This window comes from Schistocerca cancellata, chromosome 2 (assembly GCF_023864275.1).
Source record: "Schistocerca cancellata isolate TAMUIC-IGC-003103 chromosome 2, iqSchCanc2.1, whole genome shotgun sequence".
In the NCBI taxonomy this organism is placed as follows: domain Eukaryota; kingdom Metazoa; phylum Arthropoda; class Insecta; order Orthoptera; family Acrididae; genus Schistocerca; species Schistocerca cancellata.
This window is the reverse complement of record NC_064627.1, coordinates 7,057,441-7,083,494: the sequence shown is the minus strand read 5'-3', so window position 1 is coordinate 7,083,494 and position 26,054 is coordinate 7,057,441. Positions and strand designations below refer to the sequence as shown.

The window sequence follows — 26,054 nt, the reverse complement described above, 5'->3', positions numbered from 1 at the left end:
GGGTGCAGAGATCCAGGCAACGCTGGCATAACAGAGGATAGGACGGATGAGGAATTTGTAGGTGTGGAGGATGGTGGAAGGATGCAGTCCCCATGTCTGGACAGACAGGAGTTTTAGGAGGCGGAGGTGAGAATGGGCTTTCTGCTGGGTGGTCAGGAGGTAAGAAGAATTTACCTTATGCCTGGGTTTATATAGCAAGCTATGAGTACATGAGTGTAAGCAGCACCTCCAGCGGTGACTGATGGTAGACATTTAGGCTTAAAAATTGAAGTATAAATACATTTTGTGTTAAGTTTACAATTTAAAGAAACCATGTTCATTTTAAAAAGCACTGTTATATAAATAAACATAAAAAAGTGTGTGAAACAACATTTCAGTGTCAAACTTATAAAAGAATGTTAGTAAGTTACCTTATCTTCATTCGTAATATACTATGGGGGAAGGAAACAATTTCCTGTCTGTATTCTATTTACTATGTGCTTATTTATGTCCTATTTCTATTATTTAATAACATAACAAGTAGAAGTGTGTCTATGTGTAATCATATGTACAGAGCCCTCTAGTCCAGGTAATACGGACGCTGTTGCCATGGCGGCAGCCACAACGTGGCTTTCCTCTCTGCTGTGATGTTATCTGTGGCCTAGTCCAGGTCCTACGGATCCTGTTGTCATGGCAGCAGTGCAATATTGCTGTCCCATTTGTAACACTGCTGTCTGTCACATAGGCAACAATAGGATCAATACCACACTTGGGAGGGAATCTGTCATCGTAGTGCAGAAGATACTGGCAGCCCACACTGTGTATAGAGGCGTCCACCCAAAACTACAAACATTTTGTCTTTATATATAATATGAATGTATAAACGATATTTAGTGAGTGACAATGTATTGATTTTTATTTTAACGGATGTCGGTTGTCATATTCCTATTAGTTGCATAAAAGAAAATATAAACTAAGTAGTTATGTAGTTGTCAAACTATACATTATGCTGAGAGAAGTCTAAGCTATGTTCATTACTGTTTTATGGTATGGATATCATCATTAGGGCACCCTCGCGCGATGTGCCACGTAGGATTATGATAAAGCTATGTAAAACTTAAAGTAAATGTCTTAAGGTCATAGTTAGATATCATGTAACTAGAAAATTTATGGACGTCAGTTACAAAGAAATACGTAATGGTAATCATCATATATATAATAGAGGGAAACATTCCACGTGGGAAAAAAGTATCTAAAAATAAAGATTCTGTAACTTACCAAATGAAAGCGTTGGTACGTTGATAGAGACAATAACAAACACACACACAAATTTCAAGCTTTGGCAACCCAAGGTTGCTTCATTAGGAAAAAGGGAAGGAGAGGGAAAGACGAAAGGATGTGGGTTCCCTCTTTCTTGATGAAGCAATCTTGGGGTGCAAAATCTGGAAATTTGTGTGTGTGTTTGTGTGTGTTTTATTGTCTCCTATCAACATACCAATGTTTTTGTTTGGTAAGTTACAGCATCTTTGTTTTTAGATATATTTTTCCCACATGGAATGTTTGCCTCTATATATATATATATATATATATATATATATATATATATATATATATATATATATATATATATATATATATTTAAAAACAAAGATGATGTGACTTACCAAATGAAAGTGCTGGCAGGTCGACAGACACACAAACAAACACAAACAGTGTTTGTTTGTGTGTCTGTCGACCTGCCAGCACTTTCATTTGGTAAGTCACATCATCTTTGTTTTTAAATATATTTTTCCTTCGTGGAATGTTTCCTTCTATTATAACTATATATATATATATATATATATATATATATATATATATATATATATATATATATATATAAAATAGAGGGAAACATTCCACGTGGGAAAAATATATCTAAAAACAAAGATGATGAGACTTACCAAACAAAAGCGCTGGCAGGTCGATATATACACAATCAAACACAAACATACACACAAAATTCAAGCTTTCGCAACAAACAGTTGCTTCGTCAGGGAAGAGGGAAGGAGAGGGAAAGACGAAAGGATGTGGGTTTTAAGGGAGAGGGTAAGGAGTCATTCCAAACCCAGGAGCGGAAAGACTTACCTTTTATATATATATATATATATATATATATATACCTAAAAACAAAGATGATGTGACTTACCAAATGAAAGTGCTGGCAGGTCGACAGACACACAAACTAACACAAACATACACACAAAATTCAAGCTTTCGCAACAAACTGTTGCCTCATCAGGAAAGAGGGAAGGAGAGGGAAAGACGAAAGGATGTGGGTTTTAAGGGAGAGGGTAAGGAGTCATTCCAGTCCCGGGAGCGGAAAGACTTACCTCAGGCGGAAAAAAGGACGGGTATACACTCGCGCACACACACACACACACAGATTCATCCACACATATGATATATTTGGGACTCCAGATCCACCTCGTACTACAGCAACGGTTAACCATCCGTTGCCATGTGTGAAGGAATCGTTGATGTCAATGCTGAAGTTGAGACGGCATCCACAGAAGACTGCTGCTCCATCAAGTAAAGAGTGTGCTGCGACAGACTTTATAGTATTCTTCTTCTTGTCTGCAGCGGACGTTGTCATTTCGACGTCTTCAATAGTTTTATATATTGTCTGTCGTGAGCGTCGACGATATCGTCTATAATGAGGCTCACGACAGACAATATATTAAACTATTGAAGACGTCGAAATGACAACGTCCGCTGCAGACAAGAAGAAGAATACTATAAAGTCTGTCGCAGCACACTCTTTACTTGATGGACCAGCAGTCTTCTGTGGATGCCGTCTCAACTTCAGCATTGACATCAACGATTCCTTCACACATGGCAACGGATGGTTAACCGTTGCTGTAGTACGAGGTGGATCCGGAGTCCCAAATGTATCTGGCCTGGAGAGCTTCGTGGATCGTGATGTCATTGCATATAGAACCTACCATGTTACTGAGAACGCAAATAAAGACTTTGGCAAATCTACCTACATGTCACCCTCTCCCTTTACTTTATATACTCGTAATAGACGTAAGCTATCATCTAATGAGACTGTATTTATTTGGATTAAAGGCAAAGGTACTTGTGAATATGTTAAATTTGTAGGTGATTGTACTGTATATTTTCATAAATAAAGTATATATATATATATACACACACCTAAAAACAAAGATGATGTGACTTACCAAATGAAAGTGGTGGCAGGTCGACAGACACACAAACGAACACAAACATACACACAAAATTCAAGCTTTCGCAACAAACTGTTGCCTCATCAGCAAAGAGGGAAGGAGAGGGAAAGACGAAAGGATGTGGGTTTTAAGGGAGAGGGTAAGGAGTCATTCCAGTCCCGGGAGCGGAAAGACTTACCTTAGGGGGAAAAAAGGACGGGTATACACTCGCACACACACACATATCCATCCACACATATACAGACACAAGCAGACATATTTAAAGACAAAGAGTTTGGGCAGAGATGTTAGTCGAGGCAGAAGTGCAGAGGCAAAGATGTTGTTGAATGACAGGTGAGGTATGAGTGGCGGCAACTTGAAATTAGCGGAGATTGAGGCCTGGTGGATAACGGGAAGAGAGGATATATTGAAGAGCAAGTTCCCATCTCCGGAGTTCGGATAGGTTGGTGTTAATAGGAAGTATCCAGATAACCCGGACAGTGTAACACTGCGCCAAGATGTGCTGGTCGTGCACCAAGGCATGTTTAGCCACAGGGTGATCCTCATTACCAACAAACACTGTCTGCCTGTGTCCATTCATGCGAATGGACAGTTTGTTGCTGGTCATTCCCACATAGAATGCATCACAGTGTAGGCAGGTCAGTTGGTAGATCACGTGGGTGCTTTCACACGTGGCTCTGCCTTTGATTGTGTACACCTTCCGGGTTACAGGACTGGAGTAGGTGGTGGTGGGAGGGTGCATGGGACAGGTTTTACACCGGGGGCGGTTACAAGGGTAGGAGCCAGAGGGTAGGGAAGGTGGTTTGGGGATTTCATAGGGATGAACTAAGAGGTTACGAAGGTTAGGTGGACGGCGGAAAGACACTCTTGGTGGAGTGGGGAGGATTTCATGAAGGATGGATCTCATTTCAGGGCAGGATTTGAGGAAGTCGTATCCCTGCTGGAGAGCCACATTCAGAGTCTGATCCAGTCCCGGAAAGTATCCTGTCACAAGTGGGGCACTTTTGTGGTTCTTGTGTGGGAGGTTCTGGGTTTGAGAGGATGAGGAAGTGGCTCTGGTTATTTGCTTCTGTACCAGGTCGGGAGGGTAGTTGCGTGATGCGAAAGCTGTTGTCAGGTTGTTGGTGTAATGCTTCAGGGATTACGGACTGGAGCAGATTCGTTTGCCACGAAGACCTAAGCTGTAGGGAAGGGACCGTTTGATGTGGAATGGGTGGCAGCTGTCGTAATGGAGGTACTGTTGCTTGTTGGTGGGTTTGATGTGGACGGACGTGTGAAGCTGGCCATTGGACAGGTGAAGGTCAACATCAAGGAAAGTGGCATGGGATTTGGAGTAGGACCAGGTGAATCTGATGGAACCAAAGGAGTTGAGGTTGGAGAGGAAATTCTGGAGTTCTTCTTATATATATGTGTGTGGATGAATCTGTGTGTGTGTGCGAGTGTATACCCGTCCTTTTTTCCCCCTGAGGTAAGTCTTTCCGCTCCCGGGACTGGAATGACTCCTTACCCTCTCCCTTAAAACCCACATCCTTTCGTCTTTCCCTCTCCTTCCCTCTTTCCTGATGAGGCAAAAGTTTGTTGCGAAAGCTTGAATTTTGTGTGTATGTTTGTGTTAGTTTGTGTGTCTGTCGACCTGCCAGCACTTTCATTTGGTAAGTCACATCATCTTTGTTTTTAGGTATATTTTTCCTTCGTGGAATGTTTCCTTCTATTATAACCATATATATATATATATATATATATATATATATATATATATATATATATATATATATATATATATATATATATATATATATATATATATAAAAATAGAGGGAAACATTCCACGTGGGAAAAATATATCTAAAAACAAAGATGATGAGACTTACCAAACAAAAGCGCTGGCAGGTCGATAGACACACAATCATACACACAAAATTCTAGAGGGAAGGAGAGAGAAAGACGAAAGAATTTGGGTGTTAAGGGAGAGGGTAAGGAGTCATTCCAATCCTGGGAGCGGAAAGACTTACCTTAGGGGGAAAAAAGGGCAGGTATACACTCGCACACACACACATATCCATCCACACATAGACAGGCACAAGCAGACATTTGTAAAGGCAAAGAGTTTACGCAGGGATGTCAGTCGAGGTGGAAGTACAGAGGCAAAGATGTTGTTGAAAGACAGGCGAGGTATGAGCGGCGGCAAATTGAAATTAGAAATTAGCGGAGATTGAGGCATGGCGATTTCCGAGAAGAGCAAGTTCCCATCTCTGGAGTTCTGACAGGTTGGTGTTAGTGGGAAGTATCCAGATAACCCGGACGTTGTAACACTGTGCCAAGATGTGCTGGCCGTGCACCAAGGCATGTTTAGCCACAGGGTGATCCTCATTACCAACAAACAAGTGGGGCACTTTTGGGGTTCTTCTGTGGGAGGTTCCGGGTTTGAGGAGATGAGGAATTGGCTCTGGTTTTTTGCTTCTGTACCAGGTCGGGAGGGTAGTTACAGGATGTGAAAGCTGTTTTCAGGTTGTTGGTGTAATGGTTCAAGGATTCTCGACAGGAGCAGATTCGTTTGCCACGAAGACCTAGGCTGTAGGGAACGGACCGTTTGATGTGGAATGGGTGGAAGCTGTCATAATGGAGGTACTGTTGCTTGTTGGTGGGTTTGATGTGGACGGACGTGTGAAGCTGGCCATTGGACAGGTGGAGGTCAACGTCAAGGAAAGTGGCATGGGATTTAGAGTAGGACCAGGTGAATCTGATGGAACCAAAGGAGTTGAGGTTGGAGAGGAAATTCTGGAGTTCTTCTTCACTGTGAGTCCAGATCATGAAAATGTCATCAATAAATCTGTACCAAACTTTGGGTTGGCAGGCCTTGGTAACCAAGAAGCCTTGCTCTAAGCAACCCATCAATAGGTTGGTGTACGAGGGGGCCATCCTGGTACCCATGGATGTTCCCTTTAATTGTTGGTATGTCTGGCCTTCGAAAGTGAAGAAGTTGTGGGTCAGGATGAAGCTGGCTAAGGTAATGAGGAAAGAGGTTTTAGGTAGGGTGGCAGGTGATCGGCGTGAAAGGAAGTGCTCCATTGCAGCGAGGCCCTGGACGTGCGGAATATTTGTGTATAAGGAAGTGGCATCAATGGTTACAAGGATGGTTTCCGGGGTAACAGACTGGGTAGGGATTCCAGGCGTTCGAGAAAGTGGTTGGTGTCTTTGATGAAGGATGGGAGACTGCATGTAATGGGTTGAAGGTGTTGATCTATGTAGGCAGAGATGCGTTCTGTGGGGGCTTGGTAACCAGCTACAATGGGACGGCCGGGATGATTGGGTTTGTGAATTTTAGGAAGAAGGTAGGGGTGCGGGGTGTTGGTGGGGTCAGGAGGTTGATGGAGTCAGGTGAAAGGTTTTGTAGGGGACCTAAGGTTCTGAGGATTCCTTGAAGCTCCGCCTGGACATCAGGAATGGGATTACCGTGGCAAATTTTGTAAGTAGTGTTGTCTGAAAGCTGATGCAGTCCCTCAGCCACATACTCCTAACGATCAAGTACCACAGTCGTGGAACCCTTGTCCGCCGGAAGAATGACGATGGATTGGTCAGCCTTCAGATCATGGATAGCCTGGGCTTCAGCAGTGGTGATGTTGGGAGTAGGTCACTTTTGGGATTATTCTGTGGGAGGTTCTGGGTTTGGGGGGGATGAGGAAATGGCTCTGGTTATTTGCTTCTGTACCAGGTCGGGAGGGTAGTTGCGGGATGCGAAAGCTGTTTTTAGGTTGTTGGTGTAATGGTTCAGGGATTCAGGACTAGAGCAGATTCGTTTGCCACGAAGACCTAGGCTGTAGGGAAGGGTCCGTTTGATATGGAAGGGTGGTAGCTGTCATAATGGAGGTACTGTTGCTTGTTGGTGGGTTTGATGTGGACGGACGAGTGAAGCTGGCCATTGGACAGATAGAGGTCAACGTTGAGGAAAGTGGCATGGGATTTAGAGTAGGACCAGGTGAATCTGATGGAACCAAAGGAGTTGAGGTTGGAGAGGAAATTCTGGAGTTCTCCTTCACTGTGAGTCCAGATCATGAATGTGTTATTAATAAATCTGTACCAAACTTTGGGTTGGCAGGCCTGGGTAACCAAGAAGGCTTCCTCTAAGCGACCCATAAATAGGTTGGCATACGAGGGGGCCATCCTGGTACCCATGGCTGTTCCCTTTAATTGTTGGTATGTCTGGCCTTCGAAAGTGAAGAAGTTGTGGGTCAGGATGAAGCTGGCTAAGGTAATGAGGAAAGAGGTTTTAGGTAGGGCAGCAGGTGATCGGCATGAAAGGAAGTGCTCCATCGCAGCGAGGCCCTGGACGTGCGGGATATTTGTGTCTAAGGAAGTGGCATCAATGGTTACAAGGATGGTTTCCGGGGGTAACAGATTGGGTAAGGATTCCAGCCGTTTGAGAAAGTGGTTGGTGTCTTTGATGAAGGATGGGAGACTGCATGTAATGGGTTTAAGGTGTTGATCTATGTAGGCAGAGATACGTTCTGTAACAGAATGTTCTGTAACAGTTTCTAGACTCCCAGTTTGGTGAGTATCCTACTTCTATACTATGTCTTAAACTATTGCCAGGGGTGTTTGATGAGAAAGCCATTGTGATGTCTGAATTTCTAAAAAGTCTATTCACTTAATCAGATATGTTACCCATATATTGCATTTTCGAAAAAATCCTCTTCTCGGATCACTGAGGTTGACTTGCCTGTATTTTACGTAGTATTGTCTCTACTCTAGTTGATTCATATCCATTAGTTATCACTATTTGCTTCAATATATTAATTCTTTGTTTCTTTGATCTGGTGCTAGTGGTATCCTATTCAGTCTATTTAACATGGAAAAGAAGAAAGCTCTTTTATATCTGTTAGGATGGCATGATCTAGCATGAATAATAGCATCTCTTGTGGTAGGTTTTCTATAGATACAAAACGTATGTTGTCTATTAACATTGGAGATGGTGAGGTCCAAATAATTTATAGTCTTTTGTTGTTCATGTTTGACTGTAAAACTAATTTTCAGGTGTATATCATTCAGCATATCCATCAGATTATTTATTTCATCCATCATATCATCAAATAATATTAAAATATCATCAACATATCATTTGTAGTATATATGTGTGGATGGTCTCTAAAAAATCTGACTTCCTTATTATTGACAAAGATGTCAGCTAAGGTTCTTGGTAATGAGTTGCCCATAGCTAGGCCATCCTTTTGTTGATATATTTGATTGTTAGAGGAATAGTCATTGAAACCTAATATAACCCCAAGGAGGTCTATTCGCTATGATTAAGCATGTTATGACGCAACAAATTTTCTTTAATTATTTCAATATTTAGACATATTTTAATTGTTTCTGTCACCGGGATGTTGGTGTGTAAGTCTTTAATATCTAATGTAGCAAATCTAGCATTTATTGCTATAGCAACATTATGTATACTTGTTGCAACTTCATAACTATTTTTGACAGAAAAGTTTTTTTCATATGTATAAAATAGAATACAGACAGGAAATTGTTTCCTGCCCCGTAGTATATTACGAATGAAGATAAGGTAACTTACTAACATTCTTTTATAAATTTGACATTGAAAAGTTGTTTCACATACTTTTTTATATTTTTTTATAAAACAGTTTTTTTTTTAAGTGAACATGATTTCTTTAAATTGTAAACTTCACACAAAATGTATTTATACTTCAATTTTTAAGCCTAGACGTCTACCGTTGTTCACCGCTGGAGGCGTGCTTATGCTCATGTGCTCATAGCTTGCTATATAAACCCAGGCATAAGGTAGATTCTGTACAGTCTCCTGCCACACCTTGGTAGGCATGATGCCACCAGCAGTTGAACAGCGGGTAAAACATAATATTTACGTTATTGACTCTTATAAGATGGTTGTCATTAGTTTTGTCTAAGATATATATTGTAATTTCACAGTACGTCTGCTCTGAAAATGGCCCCTGATAGGGTGAAACTGGTCGGCACTAAATAAATAAAAAACACTATTAAGACTGTTTTCTTAATACGAAGTTTGTTTTATTTGTGTTTATGATTACTCTTGCACAGATATTTTTTCAGAATTATTTATGTCACTGTAATTAAATAAATAAATAAAGACAAAGAGCAAATTTTGAAATTATTGTGACTGGGCAGTTACACACATAACACTTGATACATGCTAGAACTCTCTTATGCGTTACACTTCGAGTTGTAACAATACTATGAAAAAGAAATATGCTACTCACCAATCAACAGAGATGCTGACTTGCAGATAGGCACAACAAAAAGACTGTCACAAATAGAACTTGGGTCAACAAAGTTTCCTCCATCGATCGTAAGAGTCCGTGAAGATACAGAAAATGGCATGATATCTGTAGCTCCAGTTATTGTGCATTGTGTATGGATGGCACTGAATAAATTTTCTCCAGTTTCATATAGTGGAGATGCTATATCACAGCATCTCAGTTTCTTCATAGACTCTTACAATTGATGGAGGAAACTTGTTGACGCAAGTTCTATTTGTAACAGTCTTTTTGTTGTGCATATCTGTGAGTCAGCATCTCCGCTGTATGGTGAGCAGCATCTTTCTTTTCATAATGTTGTTACATTCCATCATGGATTTTCCATTGTTTGACACTTTGAATTGTGCTATTTTAACACATGCAAATACAGTAGTGTTTCCGAATAAGTACTTTGTACAGCCATTATTTTCATAAAACACATTTTGTTGTTGCTAGCTATGTGGGCTGTTACTCTTGCACAGATATTTCTTCAGGATTATTTATGTCACTATAATTAAATAAATGAATAAAGACCTAGAGCAAATTTTGAAATTTTTGGGACTAACAGTTATCATACTGATCACATGTAACACTTAATACATGTTGGAACTCAGAAGTGTTTGTGCTTAAGTAGTTTGTACAACCTTAATTTTCATAAAACACTTTTTATTGTTGCTAGCTCCATGGGCTCGAGGGAGCTAATCCTGGTCAACCATTCAGTTTTACTGTGGATGCTACCCGCACTGGAGGTCTTGGAAATATCTGCTTGGATATAGTGTCAGGTGGTCGGTCTGTACCACATAGAATTGAAAACCTTGGAAATTCTATCTACAGAGTTTCATTTGTACCACAACAAGCTAGCAAGCATCGAATATATGTTTATTTCAATGGAATAGATGTTAAAGGTAAAGATATAAGATTTTTAACTGTTAAATTATGTGAAAACTTTTTTATTCTGTATTCATAGAAAATTCATCTTCCAGTTCCTATTAATCACTTGATACTTATCTCATATTTCATTTTTTCATTTAGATATCAAACTTTTGTTATTGTTGCACGTTGTGTCTCTTTATGTCTCTCTTGTGAAACTTTTTCTTGGAGAACTATCATTTTTGTAGACCCAGTATTGTTACAGACTACATGCCGTGTGAAATTTGTGAAAGCTTGGTGTAAACTGAGATAACTCTGGTTGTTTGATTCTATATTAAATATGAAAATGTAGCAGGAAAAAAGGAGTAAAGACACGTAAAAATGAGATTGACAGAAAGTGTGGAATGTCATACCACAAAGAGATAGAAAACAAATGTAAGGCTGTAGAAGCATACATAACTAGGGAAAAGATAGATACCACCTGTAGAAAAATCGAAGAGATCTTTGGGGAGTACAGAAGCATCTCTTTCAATGTCAAGAGTTCAGACTACAATCCTGTACTAAGCAAAGAAGGGAAAGTTAAAAGGGGAAAGGAATATGTAGAGGGCTACTCAACGCATAGGGGAGGTGTCGAGTCGCAACAGGCGTAATAAAAAGAACACACATTACAAAAGCACAATGCACACACACATGGCCACTGTCTTCAATCACTGTAGCCTGACTGTGAACTTGAACTGTGTCTGATGTGAGCAGCAATTCGGGATGGGTGGTGGGGGTAAGAAGGAATCATCAGGCAAGTAGGCAGAGGGATAACAGGGTAGGAGTAGGGCAAGGTGTTGTACTGCCTGTGTGAGCATGCAGGGACGTGGTGCAGCCAGGATAGGGCCACTGAATGCAGAGCCTGGACACTGTGCAGTGCAAAGGAAGGAAAGAGGAGTAAAGATTGGAAAAACGCTAGTGGGAGCAGGGAAGGGACAGTTAGGTGGAGGATTGGGACTAGCGAAGGTTGTCGCCAGGGGGTTGCAGGGAACAGAGGATGTTTTGTAGGCAGAATTACCACCTGCACAGTCGAGGAAAGCTGGGTAGGAAGGATGTTGATGGCATAGGCTGTGAAGTGAAGTGCATCATGTTTGGCAACATGTTCAGCAATTGGGTGGTTCAGATGTCATTCATGCAGACAGACAAATTTTTAGTTGTCATGCCCACGTAGAAGGGCACAAAGCAGTCGCAACTTAGTTTGTAGATCACATGGCTGCTGTCTTTCACAGGATATGAGATGTCTGTAACGGGATTAGTGGTAGGTGGTAACGAGGAGAAGGGGGGTGGTGGTGTATGGAACAGGTCTGCATCTTACACTATTACAGGGATATGAGCCCTGAAGCAAGTGGTTGTGAGGAGTGGCGGAGCAGAGGCAGACAAAGGAGTGTGAGGAGTGTAATTTCACTCTACAAAGACCACAGTGAGACCTTTAGAATATTTTATGTGGCAACCTTGGGTGGCTAGGCTGTATGAAAGGGACTTATTGGTATGGAATGGGTGGCAGTTGATGTGGCGGAGATATTGTTGGTGGTTGGTAGCCTCTCTCTGTGGGGGCACAGTAACTGGCTAGAATGGGACATCCTGGGTGTCTGAATTTATGTACTTCAGGAAGCATGTAGTCTGTAGGAGCTTGGGGAGTTGTAAGTGTGAAGGGAGATACGGAGCCACAGGAGAAGTTGTGGAATGCACATAAGAATTTGAGGAGGGACGGGAGATACTGCTGGATTTCTGGATTTGGATGATTGTGACAGCTGGTGGAGTCCCTTCACCAGGTGATTCTGGTGATTCACAACTACAGTGGTGTAGCCATTGTCAGCAGGTAGGACTATAAGGTTGAGATCAGGTTTTAGATTGTGTATTTGCAGTTCTTTTTGCAGATGTAATGTTGATTTTCATGTTGAGGTATTTGGGGAACAATTGTGAGGTAAGGTTCAAGATTATACAATTCTGAAAAGTTAAGAGGGGCTCATTTGGGGGCAGTGAGGGTGGGTTTTGATGGGATGGAAGAGTAAACTGAGTCAGTCAGTGTTCTATATTTGTTTTGGATTGAGTATGAGTGATAGGATAGATAGCAAAAAGGTTTTTCCACTGTAGGGACTGGGAGAAGGTGAGAAGGTCTTTAACTAGTCCAGCATGATTGAATTTGGGAGTGGGGCAATATGGAAGCCCTTTGGAAAGGACTGATACTTCTGTGGGATTGTGCCTTTTGGAGGACAGATTCATGACTTTGTTTCAAATCTGGATTCTGTATGGTTGTGGGAGGAGTTCCTGAGGGTGAGGTAAATGTAGTAGGTCTGCAACAGAGGGGTTGTCAGCTATGAGGGAATGCAGGGGAGCTTTGTTGGCTCTTTTAGAGTTGGTAGATAGTGGCAGTCTGAGATGGGAGTAGGAAGTGAATTGGTCAGTGAGTTTTTTGAGGTGCCATAGTGCACACTGCTCCAGTTCCTGGAGAGGAAGAGTTTCAATCTTGAAGAGGCGATGCAGAAATGTAATGTAGAGCAGGAGAATTTGACAAAGGGAGAGGCAGTATTGCAAGGAGGTTTGGGACTGCTTAATATGGTTGTGCAAGAGTAGATTCCTGAGGGCTATTAACAGACAGAATTTAAACAGGTAGAAGACATTGTGCAAGGAGAGGTTGCTGCCAGAGATGGGTAATTTGATGGTCAGGCCATTTGAGGGGATTGTAGGGAGAGTTCCCACCGATGCAGTTCAGAAAAGCTGTTGTTGGCAGGAAGGATCCAGTTGGTTATTGAAGGGAGGCCCATCATGTTTGGCGGAGTGTTCAGCACAACTGTATCTTGGACACAGTTTGGCAGCAGCCATTCATGTGATCACACAGGCTGCTGGTTGTCATGCTATGTAGAAGGCAGCACAGTGGTTGCAGCTTAGTTTGTAAATTACATGATTCCTTTACTGTTAGTCTTGTCCTTGATGGGATAGGAGACATCTGTAACAGGACTGGAGTAGGTAGTGGTGGCAGATGTATGGCACAGGCTGTTGCCAGGATATGAGTCGTGAAGCAAAGGGTTGGGGGCAGAGGTGGAGTAGGGATGGATAAGGATATTGCATAAGTATGATGAGTGGGCAATACCACAGGGTGGTGAGGATAATGGGTACAATATTCCTCACATTAGGGCATGGCGAGAGGTAGTCAAAACCCTGTCAGAGAACATGTTTCAGTTGTTCCAATCTGAGGTGGTAATGAGTCACGAGAGTAGTGCTCCTTTGTGGCTGGACAGTGGGTCATGGGAGCTGGTAGTGAACTGGAGAGACAAGGCACAGTAACTCTGTATCAGAACAACATTGAGAGGGTAATTTAACTCTGTCATGATATCAGTGAGACCCTTGGCATTTTTGGAGAGGGACTGCTCTCTACTACAGATGTGATGATCCTGGTAAATTAGGCTGTATGGAAAGGATTTCTCGGTATGGAATGGGTGGCAGCTCTCGAAGTGGAGGCACTGTTGATGATTGGCAGGTATAATGTGAACAGAGGTAGTGTTGTAGCCATCCTTGAGGTAGAGGGCAACATCTAGGAAGGTAGCTCATTGGGTTGAAGAGGACCAGGTGAAATGAATTGAGGTGAAGTGTTGAGTTTCTGGAGGAACCAGGTCCAGATCACGAGGATTCTATAATGAAACTGAACCAGGGGAGGGTTTTGGGATTCTGGATGATTAGACTGGCATACAACGTGGTCATGCAGGTGCCCATTGCTGAACCCTGGATTTAGCTGTAGGTGATCCCTTCAAAGGAAAAGTAATTGTGGGTGAGGATATAGCTGTCATGATTACCTGGAAGAAGATTGTAAATTTGGAGTCAGTCAGGCATTAAGGAAGGTAGTATTGAATAGCAACATTGGGCAGTGGCAGATACAGAAAAACCTCAAAGAGGGAGTGCTAAACAAATCTTGAACTACCTTTACTTTTACCATAATAAAAAATAATCAAGTCACATGCAAAGTTTAAGAAAGTTTTATTTAAACTGATTCTACTCATACACAAGAAAATGCCATCTTATGATACAAAAAAGTTACAGCTGTGGTTCTCTTCCTTAAGTGATGAATTCTATGTGCCTATTCCTCCTGGCAAATTGATTAATTACATCATCAATAGGGCACTCAACATCAGAGTGAGTGTTCAACAGAGCTAAGCCATTAAGTCAATCCTCCTTCATTGTCGACCTGAGCAATGTGTTTGTACACTGCAATGTTGAAAAATTTCTTCCTATTGTAGCATTAGATGCAGGTAGACAAACAAATATTTTGCAATGTGTGTTCAAAGTAAAATAGTCGGATCTAGGACAAACAGACAACACTTGCATAACAGAATCATGACCATTAAGGGTGTTTATGCTCATTTGCTTGTATTGAAGAATCCCTCCCATTAGCCTCTTTTTAATCAGAAAAAGTGATTCTTCTTCAAAGAATAGTAGCTCAGTCAAGCATTGGTTCAGTTTGTGTACCAGATCCTTACTTTCATGTTTCAGTAGTTGTGAGGGCAAAAGTATGTAGAATTTTAAATGATAAATATTTTCTTCAGCAAAATGTTCTCTCATGTCAGTTGTGTTGGGATAAAAACAGTCCTTATCCAATATGTCATAGCATTATCATTATGATCAGAGTTTTCCCTGTGTCTTTGTCTGCCTGTAAGATGAGGAACACTCATCTCCACATCTAACTCTTCCATAACTGCCTTCACCTCTTCAACAACATGAGTAAAGTGGCTATCAGCATTAGCTTTCATGCCATCATACATCTTAAGCGTCAAATCTAATTTTGCTGTTGCCATTGTGACATCCAAGCTAGGGTCTTGTAAAATTTTGCTGACTGGATGTGTTATGCTCAGAATGTCACTCAGTGTAAACAGAGTGATAGTAAACTCACAATTAGAGAGCTTGAAGGAGAATATTGGCTTTGGCAGCTGTTGTTGTATCCCTCCAACACTTTAAGAACTTTGCAGGCTGTTCCGAGATCAGCTGTTGTTTGAAAATGTGACTGCAGCATGTGTTCTGGGTGACTCTTCAAATTGTGAACCGCTTGCTAATGCTGTAAAGAACATTACTACTTCTTCAATAGTACCAATTGAGTTTCTCACACTTGTAACTTTGCAGCTGCGAGAGACAGCGAGACTGAGCTAATGACTTTGACCTGCACTACTTGCATGTTGATTGATTTCTTTTTTATTGTAGCCTCAGTTCCTTTCAATTTTGACATATTAACTGAAAAACCATCATAGCCTGTACCCACACAGTAGTTCTTCAGTGACAGAGAAAGGCTTCCCATTCTCCTTAGAATTGTAGCATCTAATACTTCACCAGTAACACTATGCTCTTCCTCTTGACTCACTTGAGGTTTATCATCAATATTTCCACTACAACCATTCCCCCCTGCCGGTCCGGGGATTAGAATAGGCCCGGGGTATTCCTGCCTGTCGTAAGAGGTGATTAAAAGGAGTCCCTCCCCCTCAAGGGGGTAGTTAGCACCTGCGTCCGGAGACGGACGGTTCCACGACCTATATTTGCGGTTATTTTGGTTTTTCACTTCTTCTCGTTTCTTCCTTCCTTTGGTTGGTCCCTTTCTTTGTTCTTCTCCATCTCACTGTCTTCCTTACTCTTTCCCTTACCTTCATCTCCTTGCCTTCTTCTCCTTGCCTTCTTCTCCTTGCCTTCTCTGGTCTCCGCCTCGGCGTTTGAGACAGTCTGTCCTCTCTCTCCCTCCCTCTCTTCTTTTTCCTCTTCTTCCTTCCTCCCTGTGCATGCCTGAAGGCCGACCCACGCGTTCGCACGCATAGCCGGTGACGGGGTAACGCGTAATTCCCCGCCCTGGGTAGACAAGTAAGGCACGCACGTACCCCCTGGTAAAGGCCAGGCCCAGGGAGGGGTGATTCCCTGAGCTGATACCTTCTGACCATGCCGATTGGTCCCTCCGTTCGTTTCTTGGGAGGTGTGACCTGAAGTGTAAACATCCACCTAAGGCGCGAGTGCCCTCTGAGAGGGTCCCCACAAGGAAGGAGCGCGCCATCGGAGACGCTGTCAATCATGGGGGATTCCTCCGCAATGGATTTCTCTTCTTCTTCTCTCTCGACTTCTGCCCACAAATGGAAACTTGACCAGACACCAGTGACAAAAGTATTACCGCCTGCCCCACAGTTCCTCGTAGTTTCTCGATCTGAGGACGGCAACGATTTTTCCTCTGTCAACCCTTTCATTATCCAGATGGGTGTAGATGCCATAGCCGGATCTGTCAAGTCTTGTACCAGGTTGCGTAATGGTACCTTGTTACCAGAAACTGAGAGCGCCTTTCAGGCACAAAAACTGCTTCAGGCCACACTCCTGTACACGTTCCGTGTCCGGGTGGAGGCTCACCGCACTTTGAATTCGTCTTGTGGTGTGGTATATACTCGATCACTCGACGGATTGACTGACGAGGAGATTCAGTCTTTCCTCGCTGAGCAGGACGTGACGGCTGTCCATAGGGTCATGAAAAAGGTCAACAATGACCTTGTACCGACCCGGACACTTTTCTTGACCTTTGATAGTGTTCAGCTGCCATCGCGTATCAAAGCGGGCTACGAGGTTATTTCTGTTCGCCCCTATGTCCCGACACCTACGCACTGCTACCAGCATTTTAATCACACTCGCCAGTCTTGTTCCAATGCGGCTAAATGTGTCACTTGTGGCAGGGATGCCCATGAGGGTGACTGTCCACCTCCATCTCCTCGTTGTGTGAACTGTCAGGGTGACCATGCAGCGTCCTCCCGCGACTGTCCCATCTACAAGGAAGAACGCTATATCCAAGAAATTCGGGTCAAAGAGAAAGTGTCCACCTCGGCTGCTCGCAAGCTATTTGCTAGTAGGAAGCCCACGCTGCTCCCAGCGGGAAAATACAGTACTGTCCTCGCCTCTCCTCGGACTACTAGGGAGGTGGTGACGCAGACATGCGATCTGACCTTCAGCACCACGGTCGTCCGTTCGGCCAGTGCTAAGATCGCGCGGTCGACATCTCCTCTTCCTCCCGTTACCCCTCAGACACAAGCACCTTCATCAGCTTCTGCCAATACGAAGACCCAGAAGTCAGATGCACGGGCCTTCAAGAAGGAACTGTCCCATGCAGATTTCCTACGTACCTTGAACTCCCAGCCGTCGACCAGTACCTCCACTAAACAACCTTCCAAGAAGGCTCATAGGAAGCACAGTTCTCCTTCTCCGCAACAGCGCATTTCTTCTCCTGCACCACCCAGCGGTTGCCGCCCCAGGCCGTCATCCGTTTCGCTTGGCCACACCGCTGGTAGCCGAACATTTGGCCGTTCACCTGCAGAGGAAGCTCCCCCTCCCGGCCATCTTAACAAGATGGCCGATGAACCTATAGAACCAATGGACGATGACTGTCCGCCTACTGATAGCGGCGGCAGTGCTCCCTCGAAGCCAGGCCCTCAACGGTCTTCGAGGTGACCCCTTCTTTCATCTTCCTTTTCTTCTCACGATGGCACTTATTCACTGGAACATTCGCAGCATTCGCTCCAACCGAGAGGACTTAAAGTTGCTGCTCCGCTTGCACCGTCCGCTTGTCATAGCCCTCCAGGAAATGAAGCTACGCCCATGCGATCAAGTTGCCTTAGCACACTACACCTCTGTGCGTTTTGACCTACCCCCTGTGGTAGGTATTCCGTCTCATGGAAGGGTTATGTTGCTGGTCCGGGATGATATTTACTACGATCCCATCACATTGCACACTGGCCTGCAGGCAGTTGCCGTCCGAATTACTCTCCCCACTGTTACATTTTCCATTTGTACCGTTTACACTCCATCGTCGTCTGCCGTTACCAGGGCAGACATGATGCAAATTATTGCTCAGCTACCTGCACCATTTTTGTTAACTGGAGACTTCAATGCCCACCATCCCCTTTGGGGCTCTCCAGCATCCTGCCCAAGGGGCTCCCTGTTAGCAGACCTTTTCAGCCAGCTCAATCTTGTCTGCCTCAATACTGGCGCCCCTACTTTTCTTTCGGACACATCTCACACCTATTCCCATTTAGACCTCTCTATATGTACTACCCAACTTGCACGCCGGTTTGAGTGGTATGCACTTTCTGATACATATTCGAGCGACCACTTCCCATGTGTTATCCATCTCCTGCATCATACCCCCTCTCCGTGCTCAACTAGTTGGAACATCTCCAAAGCAGACTGGGGGCTCTTCTCTTCCAGGGCGACCTTTCAGGATCAAACCTTCACAAGCTGCGATAGTCAGGTCGCACACCTCATGGAAGTCATTCTCACTGCTGCTGCATATTCCATCCCTCACACTACTTCTTCTCCATGTCGCGTACCGGTCCCCTGGTGGACCGCAGCATGTAGAGACGCTTTACGTGCTCGTCGACGTGCTTTACGCAGCTTTAAACGCCACCCTACAGTGGCGAATTGTATCAATTATAAACGATTACGTGCTCAATGTTGTCGTATTATTAAAGAAAGCAAGAAAGCCAGCTGGGCTGCTTTCACGAGCACCTTCAACAGTTTTACTCCTTCTTCTGTTGTCTGGGGTAGCCTGCGCCGGCTCTCTGGCACTAAGGTCCACTCACCAGTTTCTGGCTTGACGGTCGCGAATGACGTCCTTGTGGCCCCTGAGGATGTCTCCAATGCCTTCGGCCGCTTTTTCGCAGAGGTTTCAAGCTCCACTCATTAGCACCCTGCCTTCCTCCCCCGAAAACAGGCAGAGGAGGCTAGGCCACCTAACTTCCGCTCCTCGAATCGTGAAAGTTATAATGCCCCATTCACCGTGCGGGAACTCTAAAATGCACTTGCCCGGTCACGGTCCTCCGCTCCAGGCCCTGATTCTATTCATATTCAGATGCTGAAGAACCTTTCTCCTGTGGGTAAAGGTTTCCTTCTTCGTACTTATAATCGCATCTGGATTGAGGGACATGTTCCCGCATGCTGGCACGAGTCTATTGTTGTACCGATTCCTAAGCTGGGGAAGGACAAGCACTTGCCTTCCAGTTATCGACCCATCTTGCTTACCAGCTGCGTCTGTAAGGTGATGGAGCGAATGGTTAACTCTTGTTTGGTTTGGCTGCTCGAATCTCGACGCCTACTTACCAATGTACAATGTGGATTTCGTAGGCGCCGCTCTGCTGTTGACCATCTGGTTACCTTGTCAACCTTCATTATGAATAACTTCTTGCGGAAGCGCCCGACCGCGGCTGTGTTCTTTGGAGGGCGGGCATTCTCCGCACCATGCATACATGGGGCCTTCGCAGTCGCCTCTCTCTTTTTATTTGTTCGTTTTTAATGGATCGACAGTTCAGGGTACGTGTGGGTTCTGTCCTGTCAGACACCTTTCGCCAGGAGAATGGGGTGCCACAGGGCTCAGTTTTGAGCGTCGCTCTCTTTGCCATAGCGATCAATCCAATAATGGATTGCCTCCCAGCTGATGTATCAGGCTCCCTTTTCATATACGATTTTACCATCTATTGCAGCGTGCAGCGTACATGTTTCCTGGAGCACTGTCTTCAGCGTTCTCTTGACCGTCTTTACTCCTGGAGTGTCGCCAATGGCTTCTGTTTTTCTGCCGAGAAGACGGTCTGTATTAACTTCTGGCGCTACAAAGCGTTTCTCCCACTGTCCTTACGACTCGGTCCCGTTGCTCTCCCATTCGTGGAGACAACAAAATTTTTAGGTCTTACATTTGACAGGAAACTTAGCTGGTCTCCACATGTGTCATATTTGGCTGCCCGTTGTACCCGTTCTCTAAATGTCCTCCGTGTTCTCAGTGGTATGTCGTGGGGAGCGGATCGAACCGTCCTACTTCGCCTATATCGGTTGATCGTCCGCTCCAAGCTGGATTATGGGAGCTTCGTATACTCCTCTGCACGGCCATCCATCTTACGCCACCTCAACTCCATACAACATCGGGGTTTACGTCTTGCGATCGTAGCGTTTTATACTAGTCCCGTCAAGAGTCTTCATGCTGAAGCCGGTGAATTGCCACTCACCTACCGGCGCGATATACTGCTTTGTCGGTATGCCTGTCGGCTACTGTCAATGCCCGACCACCCGTCTTATCGTTCCTTTTTTGACGACTCTCTCGACCGTCAATACAGGTTGCATGTCTCTGCCCTGCTATCCCCTGGAGTTTTCTTTCATCGCCTCCTTCAACACCTTGATTTTTCACTCCCTGCAACATTTAGAGTGGGCGAGAGCCACACGCCACCTTGGCTCCAGGCTCAGGTTCGCGTTCACCTTGACCTCAGCTTGCTCCCAAAGGAGGTTACCCCCGGTTCGGTATACCACTCCCGTTTTGTCGAACTTTGTTCGAAGTTCATTAATATGACCTTCATTTATACAGATGGCTCTAAGACCAATGACGGGGTCGGGTGTTCTTTTATTGTCGGGGCACAAAGTTTCAAATACCGGCTCCATGGCCATTGTTCGGTCTTCACAGCTGAGCTCTTTGCCCTCTACCAGGCTGTTCTTTACATCTGCCGCCACCGACATTCTGCTTATGTCATCTGCTCCGATTCCCTGAGCGCCATCCAGAGCCTCAGTGATCCATACCCGGTTCACCCTTTCGTGCACCGGATCCAACGCACTCTTCAGCAGCTGGTGGATGACGGTTCTCCGGTTAGCTTTATGTGGGTTCCTGGCCATGTCGGTATCCCTGGGAACGAAGCTGCAGATGCCACGGCAAAGGCCTCGGCCCTCCAGCCTCGGACAGCTTCTTGTTGTGTCCCTTCATCAGATTGTAGCAGGGTCATTTGTCGGCGCATTTTATTGCTGTGGCATGCCGATTGGGCTGCACTTACGGACAACAAGCTTCGGGCCTCGAAACCTCTTCCCGCAGCTTGGACATCTTCCTCACGCCCTTCTCGGTGGGAGGAGGTAGTTTTGGCCCGGTTACGAATCGGACACTGCCGGTTCAGCCATCGCCATCTGCTGACGGCTGTGCCGGCGCTGTTCTGCCCGTGTGGGCAATTGCTGATGGTCCACCACATTTTAACATCCTGTCCAGATTTTAATACACTACGTCTTGATCTTGGCCTGCCATGTACTCTAGATGCCATTTTAGCGGATGACCCAGGAGCAGCTGCTCGCGTTCTTCGTTTTATCAACTTGACAAACCTGTCTAAGGACATTTGATTATGCTGTTTTTTTTAATCCTATGCCTGTCAATCTGTCTTTTATTGTGTTTTCCCTTTTAGTTGCTGTTTTAAACTTGTGCCTCGCGGTGCATTCCTAACATAGTCTGGGCGCTAATGACCATTGAAGTTGTGCGCCCTAAAACCACAAAAAAAATAAAAAATAAAAAATAAATAATAATAATAATAATAATAACAACACTACAACCATTGTATTCATGGATGTCAATGAAACCCAAAAATCTTTCATGTTATTTGCCATCACCATCAACATATCTTGCAGTTAAGCTTAGTTGGGCAATGTGCGCTGTGTAAATCTTAGAAGAGCTCTAAAGTTTCCCTCATTACTCACTATACTTTCACGATCATTTTCGTTTTCTAATAGACTCCCACCATCTCTATGCCCCCGCAGAGGAATATTTTACTTTCCATGAAATATGATTGTTTTTATTATAGGTACAAGATGGTCTCTGTTTTCTCTAATGCTTTCCATTCCCTGTCTTGACAACTGATTTATGGTGTCAAGTTCACAGTTGTCTCATGTCACCAAAAATAATTTTGCGTGTGTTTATGCTTCAATGTGGTACTTGAACTAAGAGTGGATCTCAAGGTCACAATCTTTACCATTAAGTAAATAATTTGACAGTTGAGAGGCTTGCTTTACCAGCATTAGCTGGCTGTTTCTCAAGGGGTGGGAGGGTGGCCATGTACGTAAAAAACAGTATTCCCTTTGAGTCCATAGCCTATCATGGCACTGCACTGAACAGACATTTGAATGTTGTGCAGGGGCAGTTGAATTTAGTGAAACTAAACTTCTAATTTTTGTTGTTCATAGGTCCCCTAACTTTGACCTTAGAGCATTTCAGATCAAGCTAGAGAGGGTTCTTGATTCATTGTATAGAAAGTACCAGAAATTAGTTGTATGTGGTGACTTCATTATTAATTTTGTAGATCATGGTTCAAGAAAAAGTATCTTGGTAGATTTCCTAAATTCACAAGATCTGATGCAGACTGTGTTTTTTCCAACTAGGGTGCCGGGGAACAGTAGCACAGCCATAGACAATATTTTTATTCTTTCTTCATTACTAGATGAGCATTCTGTTAGTAACAGGGTGAATGGCCTTTCAGACCATGATGCACAAATTTTAACACTAAAAGGCATTTGTTCTCAAACAAATGTCTCATGTAATTGCAAACTGTAGGAAAGTTAATCCAATGACAATAGAGAGTTTTTTTTAAACCTTGTCAAGTAACAAGAGTGGCAGGATGTTTATAGTGCAATAACATAGATGATAAATGTAATGCTTTCCTTAACACATTTCTCATGCTCTTTGAGAGTTTCTTTCCATTAGAATGTTCTAAATGGGGTACTAGCATTAAAAGGCTGCACGGATGGTTGACTAGTGGGACAAGGACATTATGTATAACAAAGTGGGAATTGTATGAAAATGTTAGAAGCTACAGTAGCTCATTACAAACAGGTAAGGTGATTAAAAATGTTATTAATAAGGTATGTGGTATGCAAATAGAATAGCTAATTCACAGGGTAAAATTAAAACCATATGGTCAGTTGTGAAGGAAAACTCTGGTCAGTAGCACAAGGTCGATGATATAAAGTCAGTTTGCAGTAAAATTATTTCTGTTTCTGATAAATCAGATAAATGTACAGCATTTAACAATCAATTTCTGAGCATTGCTGGTGAATTAAATAAAAATTTAGTTTCTACAGGGAATCATAAACTCTCTTGGCAAATGCTTTTCTGAGATTGATGTCTGAAATACACCTCTGTGATACAGACAAGAGGGAGATTGAGTCAATAATTAAATCAGTGAAGACTAAGGACTCTCATGGATATGATGGAATACCTAGCAGAATATTAAAGTACTGTGCTGCACATGTTAGCCCTGTACTTAGCCATATTTGTAATTTTTCCTTTAGGAATGCTCAGTTTTCTGAATGATTAAAGTACTCACTAGTAACGTTGCTTTATAAAAAGGGAAAAAGGGATAATTTAGACAATTTCAGACCTATTTCTATGTCATCAGTGTTTGATAAAGTTATTGAAAAGGGTATGTGTGTAAGGATAAGTGATCATTTTATATCACACGAATTGCTATGAAATGTACAGTTTGTCTTTAGAAGTCCTTTAACAACTGCAAATACTGTCTTTTGTTTACTCTGTGTGGTACTGGATGGGTTAAACAAAAAGTTTTGAATGCTAGACATATTTTTTGATTTAATTAAGGTGTTTGATTGTGTTGATCACAAAATATTGCTCCAGAAGTTGGCCTTTATGGAATACGGGGAGTAGCTCACAAATGGTTCACCTCTTACTTTAGCAACAGACAGCAAAAGGTCATTATTCACAGTGTTGAGAATGGCTGTGATGTGGGGTCTGAGCAGGGTACAGTCAAGTGGGAGGTGCCCCAGGGATCAATGTTGGGGCCACTCCCGTTCCTTATTTATAAAAATGATATGCCCTCTAGTATTATGGGTAACTCTAAAATTTCTGATGACACTAACTTGGTAGTAAAGGATGTTGTGTACAACACTGGCTCAGTTTCAAATAGTGCAGTTTGTCACATAAGTTCATGGCTTGTAGAAAATAAACTAATGCCAAATCACAGTAAGCCTCAGTTTTTACAGTTTCTAATACACAATTCAACAAATCTTGACATTTTAATTTCACAGAATGGGCTTATGATTAGTGAAGCATTTCTAGGTGTTCAGATAGATAGAAACTGTCATGGAAAGCCCACTTTCAGGATCTTGTTCAAAGACTTGATGCACCCATTTTCACTATTTGAACGGTATCTGAAGTGAGTGATCATTCAGCATGAAAATTAGGCTATTTTACTTATTTTCATTCGCTTAGGTCATATGGTATTATATTTTGGGATAACTCTTCCCATTCTAAGGGGTCAACCCCTGTTCATGAGTTTGGGTATTTTGACATTGGTCTCTCAATATATATATTCCTTACTGTCATTTCTTGTTAACAATATTAGCTTATTCCCAAGAATAAGCAGCTTTCACACGGTTAATACTCGGCAGAAATCAAACCTATATTTGGATCAGACTTTTTTAACTCTTGTGCAGAAAGTTCTGCAGTATACTGCTGCATCCATTTTCAATAATCTGCCACTAGAATTCAAAAATCTTAGCAGTAATCCATGCACTTTCAAATTGAAACTGAAGAGTTTCCTCATGGGTCACTCTTTCTATTCTGTCAAGGAATTCCTTGAAAAATTAAGCGGATTCTTGTTGTATTTTTGTTTGTGTTTACTTAAACTTATAGCTTGACATTTTTTTGGGCTCATAAACACTTTATTTTTATCTGTTATTACTTTTATGTTGTAGTTTCATGTACTGACATATTCCACAAACTTGGATATTTGCTCCTCAATTTCGTCTTACAGAACCTGGCATGTAAATAAATAAGTTCAGCAAACTTTGTTAGTGGTTCAGTCACAAGTTTCTTGGCAGTAATGGATTTCTTTCTTTCAACCATTTTATTATTCATAAAAATTTTAACAGTTAATGCAAAGAAGTCCCTTTTTAACTTGTGAGAACACCAGCCATGGATACTATTCAGAGTGATTATCGTACACTGGTCTGCATTCAACATGCACCCTCTTGTTATGCTCACAAGGGGAAGGCCTCAGACACGGCCAACCGATTCGGTTTAAGTTTGGCAGGTCTCTTGTATACAACCTAAAATAAAGGACTCTAAGATATTTTGGGTCAACACCCCTGCAATTTTGAGAAAATCACCCCTAAAAGTTATGACGAGCGATAGACTCAATATTGGACGGATCGATAGATAATTGTAAATAGAGCATTTTTCACCATCGGGTATGGGTTCCGCAATCGCATACTTTTCCAGAAATTGAGGTAAGAAACTTTTACAACTGGCCTTCTGTACCCACGTGGTAAACGCCTTCCGCCGACAGCAACGATAGAGTCACCGGCACGGTAGCTCAGCGTGCTCAGTCAGATTGCTGGCTGGTCTCTGTAATAAAAAAACTGAGTGAAAAGATCAACAACAAATTCAACGGATGTCATGTGACGTCCGCTACAATGAAATACAATGGGGCAAAAAAAAAAGTGCAACGGCAAAGGGAATCGGAGAACTCGGGTTCAAATCTCGAAGAAACCTAGCAGATGTTCTTCTTTTCCTTTGTATTGTTTGTATTGATAAGGATAGGAGGGTCAATAAGGTAAGTAAATCAATAAAAGTGATAATAATAAGCAAGGCAAATAAATTTCTGAAACCTCTTGGGATAGTAAGCAACTAAAATGTTACTCCAAGTCACTTTACAATTGCTCTTTCAGTCACTGTTACGTGTCCTCACTTTTCTTCCAACAACTAGATGGATGGTACTTGTCATATAAACATTCGAAACAAATATACTCACGGCACCAAGAACATCTAATGAATGCAATCTTTCGACAGCTACACTGTTCCTTCTGAAGAGTCGGCAGAAAACAAACTTGGTTTACATTTAAA

At 42.9% G+C, this 26,054-nt stretch overlaps 1 protein-coding gene across 2 annotated transcripts in view; it reads left to right on the top strand.

Moving 5' to 3' along the window:
* The window catches only part of LOC126161294 (filamin-A), a 917,852-nt gene that overhangs the window by 385,993 nt on the left and 505,805 nt on the right, over positions 1-26,054 (top strand). For both annotated transcript variants that reach the window (XM_049917033.1, XM_049917034.1), the window contains exon 10: positions 10,179-10,404. In XM_049917033.1, the coding sequence (XP_049772990.1) occupies positions 10,179-10,404 (226 nt within the window). The remainder of the gene's footprint in view (positions 1-10,178; positions 10,405-26,054) is intronic.